Source organism: Sciurus carolinensis, chromosome 4 (assembly GCF_902686445.1).
Source record: "Sciurus carolinensis chromosome 4, mSciCar1.2, whole genome shotgun sequence".
NCBI classification, from domain to species: Eukaryota; Metazoa; Chordata; class Mammalia; order Rodentia; family Sciuridae; genus Sciurus; species Sciurus carolinensis.
In genome coordinates this window covers 47,731,575-47,738,859 of record NC_062216.1, presented here as the reverse complement: position 1 = coordinate 47,738,859, position 7,285 = coordinate 47,731,575, and the positions used below count along the sequence as shown (strand labels likewise).

The 7,285-nt window shown below is 49.9% G+C and overlaps 1 protein-coding gene across 1 annotated transcript in view; it reads left to right on the top strand.

The window, feature by feature from the left end:
- The first annotated feature begins 2,002 nt into the window (after positions 1-2,002).
- Prag1 (PEAK1 related, kinase-activating pseudokinase 1) overlaps positions 2,003-7,285 on the top strand; it is a 55,125-nt gene continuing 49,842 nt past the window's right edge. Inside the window, exons 1-2 of the mRNA XM_047551383.1 lie at positions 2,003-2,223; positions 6,580-6,996. Coding sequence (XP_047407339.1) covers positions 6,667-6,996 — 330 coding nt within the window. The 5' untranslated portion in view covers positions 2,003-2,223; positions 6,580-6,666. The remainder of the gene's footprint in view (positions 2,224-6,579; positions 6,997-7,285) is intronic.

Sequence of the window (7,285 nt, the reverse complement as noted above, 5' to 3'; positions counted from 1 at the left end):
TGACAGCAACCACAGTATAATGCATTTATTTTGCGTGAGCACAGCAAACCACCTGAGAATAGTTTATTTTGCAGAAACACAGAATTAACCCTTCAATTGCTGTCCCATGCCATGGAACCAGTGGTCTTGTCACAAAAGGACTTTTGTTTCTCTTAATTATGTTCTTTAGTCTGTTCATATATTAAGGGTACATTAGGTAAAGAAAAATTAAAGTGTCTTTTATGTGTTTGGTATGACCTTTATTTATCCTGTAAGGTGGGTGTCCCCTTACAGAGGAAGAAGTGAAATATCTAAAGTGAATCCTAGAAACCATGAACTTCTCAAAAACCCTGGGAGATGCTCCAGTGTAACAGAATTACATACACCTCCCAAGTCACTTTGGTATTTCGTCAGCATAGACAACTTTGTACCTACCTGCTTATCAATACGTTCCCTTCTTGTATCTTGGGAAATGCATGAACTGGATGTTTCAGCTCGTGGGGATGCTGATGGAGCCTAACCAAAGTTTTCCTTACATATTTGTTCAAATGATTTCCCCTCACTTTGGGAAGAGAGATAGGTCAGGACTATCACAACTTGGGGAGGGTGATGTGGCAGAGTGGACTAACCTGTCAGTGGAACCAGACAGCCTTTGGTTCCAATTCCAATGCTACTACTTTTTGGCTGAGGGAAGCTGGCACATTATGTGGCCCTCTGAGCTTCATAAAAGGGGGCTGATGATTTTTTTTTTTTTTTTTTTAACCCCTCATGGGCTTGCTTGACACAGGGTAAGGTACAAAATGTTAATTCCACTCCCTCTACACCTTCCTCCAAATTCTATCCATACTCTTAGGAGAAATTGGTGACATTGGGGCAAGGAAGTATTCCCTATGTCCCCTTTCTCCTTTTTTCTTTTCTCACACAGAAGGCAAACATGTCACAAACATGTCTTCTCCCTCTGTTCCCTCCACCTACCTCCTCCCCACTCAGTCCTGCTGTGACTGCCTGCCACACAGGGAAGAGAATAAAGAAATTTAAGGACCCAGCTTCCTCCTGTCGTGTGGATGAAGGCTCATTCTGGAAAAAGACCCTAACTGGAATTCCAAACCCTTCCTCTATTTTTGTGGGGTCTTTTCCTGTCCCATTTCTCTCAGCCTAGAGCACTGGGAGGTGACTTTGACCTGGGCTTTCTGAGGAAACACCCAGGCCAAGGTGCGAGCCTGTCCTACATAGGTAGGAGGAGGAAGGGAGGGACTTATTGGGGCGTAAACTGCCCTACTCTGAGTTAAAAGACTTCCCTAAGGAATATCTCGAACTCACTCTATCTCGCTGAATAACTCACTGGAAATCGTGTAAACACAGGTGTAATATGGGCCTGCCGAGGATCTGGATGTCCCAGCGTGATGGAAGGCCAGCTCTGCTTTCCAACCCTTGCATTCCACATGCAGAACACTAAAGTTCAAAGAGGTTAAACAATTTGCCAGAGGCACCAAGCAGGATCCGGAATCTGCAGTCGGGATTCCCAGCTCGGTTCCTCCAGCGGCAGCAGCACCCTCCTCCCAGGGTATCAGGAACTGCCAGTGACTGTACCCACGCCGCTTTCATAGCCCGTCTCGGACCCGGATCTTGTTATTCCACACCCGGCCCCTCACTTCTCAGTTTCTTCCTCCTTCTCCCTCCCTGCCCAGGGTCTCGCCAGGCCAACTGGATGAATGGATGCAGGGCACCTATTCCCATAACTATACCTGTACAAGCTTGTGGCTAAGAAAGCCTTCAAACACCGAAGTCTGCTCGCCCCTGCAGAACTGAGCAGAGCACAGCTGAGGAGGGGGCGCCAAGAGGGGGCTAGCTGGGGGGCGGGGGTCAGCAGGCGCCAGGAATTGGGGCGGAGCTTCACTGTGGCAAGCGGGTGGGGAGGGAGAGGGGGCGGGGCGTGGAGTTTGGAGGGATAGGGGCTGGGGAGCTGTAGCTGCTGGGGCGGGCGCGCTGGGCTGGGGGGACGTGGAGAGGCGGTGGGGACTGCGGAGGTGCGGCGCGAGCCGCGGAGGGCGGCGTAACCGGAGGCGGAGGGGGCGGAGCCGCGCTCACAGCTGCCACCCGGCCGCCGGGCCCAGGCAGAGGCCACCCGCCCGCCGCCGGGCACGCACCGCGCGCAGACACTCTCCAAACAATGCTCCGGGGCGCCCGGTTGGGCGGCAGACGGCTCGGCCACCGACGGCGAGGCCAGTGGAGCGCAGCCCTGAGGTGAGTCCATGCTGCTTTTTCCAAATTCGTGCTCTTTTTGTCTGGCAAATATGGCCTGACAGGGTGGCGGTGGTGGTGGCGGATTGCAGGAGCGCTGCGGTCGCCAAGCGGGGGAGCCCCTGTCGGAGTCCCCCTAGGGTGACAGGCGGCGAATCCCGGCGGGTGGAGCGACCCAACCGCGTGCACCCGGGGTTGTGCTGGAGGTGGAGGCGGCGAGCTGGGAGCCTTGGAGAGCCGGAGTGGTTTTAGATTCATTCGAGTATCGCGCTCTTTAAACGGGGAAACTTTCCTTCGAGTTCCGGGAGCGGGTAACCGACTGCTCTGATGGTTTCACTGGTCTGGCTGCTGTTTGCGACCAGAGACTGAAGCTCATTCCACCGCGAGCATTGTCAAAGGAGCAAAGAGGGAGAGATCGCTCGGGCTGCTCGGAAGAGTTCCCTAGGACGGTTTAGGAGTTCAGGGTAGCCACCTCTTTTGCAGCAGCGGGTCTTGAGAAACAACGTGGTGATACCTTCATCCAAGCCTGGGCTGAGCTTCCCTAAATGCAGTGAGCAGGTTTTTAACCTGTGCTTCTGCTGCCCTCTCCCTAGCCGGACACACACACACACACACACACACACACACACACACACGGAAAATAGAACCTCTCTACTTTTATGTCCTGCGAATGGGAATGGAGCCGGCTGAGTACTCGCAGCAAGCAGCGTCGACTAGCTCACTGTGTGTATTTCTCCCAGGTAAAGCTCAGCCAGCACATGGTTTTACAGAGCTGATAGCAAAGCCCAAAGGTCTAGGGGCCAGGAGTTTTGCAATGCATTTAGCCCAGAGTCAGGTTTGAAAGGCTTTATTGATCACTGGTCTGAACTATTATCTCCTCTTCCTTTTCTGAAAAGGAAATGTGACAGGAAACCCTAGGGAATTCTGCAGTTTGCTATCTTGGGGTCCTGTGGAACTCAGGTGTCCTTATCGGTTTAGACTGTAGTGGGTGCAGAACCACATTCCTCCTGCTGAGATTCGATTACACAACATTGGAGAAAGAAAAAAGAAAAGAGAAAGTTTTGTGAATATTACGACTTACCTGCTGTGTGTGTTGGATGGGGGGGGTAGTTAAGATTGTCACTTTCTCCTTTCTGCCTGGTCAACCCTGGACAGCAGAGTATGTTGAAATCCACACATATTTCCTTTTTTCATATGTTGCATTAATTTAATTGTAATATACAGACCTTTTTTGTTAGGGTTTTCTGGAATTCCGTCACTTTAGGGTAATGCATAAGTAACTTTTGCTGTAAATATAAGGGGGATTTTGAGCCACAATATTTAATTTTGTAGACCTGACCACCCATTTTCTTCAGATTCTTTTAGAAATGAGATGGGAGTGTATCTGACAGCTTTGGTCTTGTAATTGTAGCCACAAATCTAGTGCAGAAGTTTGCAGAGACAAAGCTATTTTATCATGGCTTAGATCAGAAAGAATGCTGGAATCTTTTTCTAATCTTACACTGCCACCTCCCACTGAAATGGGGGAATTTGCATAATTCTGGGGGCGCTTCCCCTCAGAGGTAAGGAATGTGGGCTGAGAAGGTGCCATTCCCAGGCTGAGGAGCTGGCACTGGCGAGGCGCAGCAGCTCACTCGTGCATGGTGAGCGCCACTTGCAGCGCGCTTCACCATGTTATTACTTAAAACAAATAGGAGATAATTCCAGGCACAGAAGTGCAACATGCAAAGGGCCCTTTCTGACCAGACAGACATGGTGGTAAGTTCTGTTTGCTTTGACTGAGAAACCAGTTTTAACAGGATGTAGTTAGTCAATGATAGTGGCAAGTCCAAAGCTTCATTTGTTCCCTATTCAATGGCATCCCCTTTAAATACCACCTGACTCCATTCCCATACTGAAGATCCCAGGGGTGCTTTACCACTGAGCTACACTCCCAGCCCTTTTTATTTTTTTGAGACAGGGTCTTGCTAAATTGGTGAGTCTGGCCTTAGACTTGTGATCCTCCTGCCTCAGCCTCCGAAATAGCTGGGATTACAGGTGTACACCAGGATGCCTGGCCCCTTTAAATACCTTTGTGTCTCAGGGAAGTTGTGTGGTGAAAGTTGAAACTAACCTGCAGAGATTTTCAGAGTTGAGGCTGGGAGCGAAGATAACCCTCAGAAACTAGGGAGGGGGGTCTCAAGGAAACCTGCAGGATAGTAATCCAGAACCTAACTCTCAGGGCTATTACAGGCCAATGGCTATAAAGTGGGGGTGTGGAGTGGGGTGGGGCTTAGAGAGTGGTGCATCTGGCAGCAAGCAACCTCCCTATCACAAATTCGGGTTCCAGGTTGCCTGCTGAGGAGGAAATGAGATGTGGCCTGGCAAAACTGCTTCTTTATGAATCTGTGGTAGCCTCCAAGGAAGTGGTTAGATGCCAATCTCCTCAGATAGCCCAGCTTGACCAAGAGCTGGCAGGAAGCTGGGGAGCCCACACAGAGCTGGTTTCCAAGCTCTCTTCCTCCATCCCACAGAGGGGGGTGTGGGAGCCTCTGCCTGCAATAGATATGAGCCTGGCAGTGTCTTCTGTGTCTGGGAAAGTCTAGTTAGCCTTCACTCATCAGCTTCCTGGGAGGAACCCACTCCCAAGAGAAACCCTGGGCTTTGCCTCCTCTGCTTGTAGAAGCTGGTGACCTGCCCTGGAGAACTTGGCAGAGAATGAACCTCCTACTTGGGTGTAGTTAGAGAAGAAGAGCTAAAATAACAATCATTAAAGAAAAGGACTGGACTGGGGCTGTGGCTCAGTGGTAGAGCACTTACCTAGCATGTGTGAGGCACTGGGTTCGATTCTCAGCACCACATATAAGTAAATGAATAAAATAAAGGTCCATCAAAATCTAAAAAAATTTTTAAAAAGGACTAAAGACCCTAGCAGTGGTCACTGACAGTCTGTTCTTCAGGGTGTTCCTTTAGCTTAAAGATGCAGTTGGCTTCATTGTTAATTTCGGAGGAAAAAGTGTCCCATTTAGCTTCAGCACTCCTTGAGTTTAAGCACCTCTGTCTGAGAGTGTGGGAGACAAGAAAGAGGGCGCTTCCCACAAAAGGCTCTGGAATTTTCTTTGGAGCTCCTGGCACATTCCACCTGGTTAGTCCTGTTGATTGTTTAGAGAGCATCAACCTCAAGCAAATTCTCACGGGAGCAAAGTGGAGCGAAACCCTTAGGGTGAAACCCTCTCTGTGCAGTGAGAATCTGTTCACCTCCAGGATTCAAGGAAGAACAGGAATGAGGAACAGGGAGCAGCAAGTAGATAATGGCGAGCTCCTCAGTATTTGCTCAGTCTCGTGAACCACGAGGTGAGGTGAAGGACTGCCAGCAAAGTTGCCTTCTTTTGCCAGAACCACCAAACCCTGTGTCCTTCGATGAGTGTCAGTTTTTGTCCTTGCTGAAGTTTCCCCACCCGTAGAATGGGGATCACAGCTGCCGATGGGATGTTATTCCGATTAATTGGCCCATATCTGCAGCCCTTTGATCTCCTCAGGGGTGAATTTACAGGGGGCATGGTGCAAACCATGCGGACAGCTTTACTCTCGGAAGCAGTGACCTCTTTCAAGAAGCTGATCTCCACCCCTGGACTATGATAGGGAAAATAACTGTTTGATAATCTCTTCTCTCTCTTATATTCTGCCTAGTCACTTTTAGGCCAGGACTATGGCAACCATGCATTTCTTGCTCTCTTCTGTTTTCCTTCTTGGCTTGCAGCACCCAGCTTTGTTGGCCTCACTCAGCTTAAGGTTGAACAGAAGGAGGAGGAGGGGGCAGAATTTCCAGATGTCAGACCTCCTGATAAGGTGCCCCCAGAGGATGGACCAGCATCTCACCTCCTCTTCCTCATTCAACCATTCCCACTTCCACCTGTCAGGCATGCAGATTACAATGCCCATCTCAGCCCTGTTTTCTTGGTCAAAATTGTGAATTATCATCTGGAAGCCACCGTACTTGTACTACATTAAACTTCTTGCTCTGGGGCAGTATCTCAGGCTTTCTCCCCCGTGTCTCAAAGAATATACCGAGGAGATACAGGCTTCTCATCTCAAACTCTCTGACTCTCTTCAACTATCCCAAACCTTTAAATATTCAGGGTTTTAGGGAACTGAAATGTTTGTCTAGTTTTTGCAGCTTCTAATAAGGTCACACCACTAGAGAGTGTCCAACAGCATCGTGACAAGAGGGTGAGGGCCTCAGAATAAATGGAATACTAATCTTTACCTCTTGGCTCCTCCTAACCATCTTTATCCCCTATCCTCTTCCCCAATCTGATAATTAGAATCTAATTGCTAATACATCCATCTTCTAAGCAGGCCAATGTTCTACCTTTCCAGGAGGCTGCCCTGGGACCTACCTCTGCCTTCCACAAGACTACGCCAGATAGCTGGGCACAAGATGAACCAGCACACCATTGGCCCACGATGCTCCAGACCATCGGACTGAACCCCGAGAGCCCCAAAATGTCTGCGTGCAGTGACTTTGTGGAGCACATCTGGAAGCCCGGGTCCTGCAAGAACTGCTTCTGCCTGCGGAGTGACCACCAGCTGGCAGCTGGCTGTCCCCAGCCCAGAGCAGGCAACCTGCCCCCTCCACCTCGCCTGCCCCCCAGGCCTGAGAACTGCCGCCTTGAAGATGAAGGTGTGAATAGCTCACCCTACTCCAAGCCCACAATTGCTGTGAAACCCACCATGATGAGCTCCGAGACTTCCGATGTGTGGACAGAGGCCAACCTGAGTGCTGACGTCTCACAGGTGAGGCTGAGTAACCCCTGTGGTATTTTTACAGGGCCTGCTCCTTTTCTAACACTTGGTGACTGGCTGGCAGCCAGGGAGGACTGTTGGAGCAAGAATCCCGTAGGATAGCTGCCTTGTGGCTTGCCCGGAGATTGCTCTTCCCTGACTGCTGCTATTTGGTTATTGCCACTCTCCTTTGTATCTCCTTTAGGCTAATTAACTATTAATCCAGTCCCTCAGATTTCTTCCTATGATAGACTGTCTGAGACTTGTCTCAGGGCAGACAAAAATGAAAATCATCAAAACA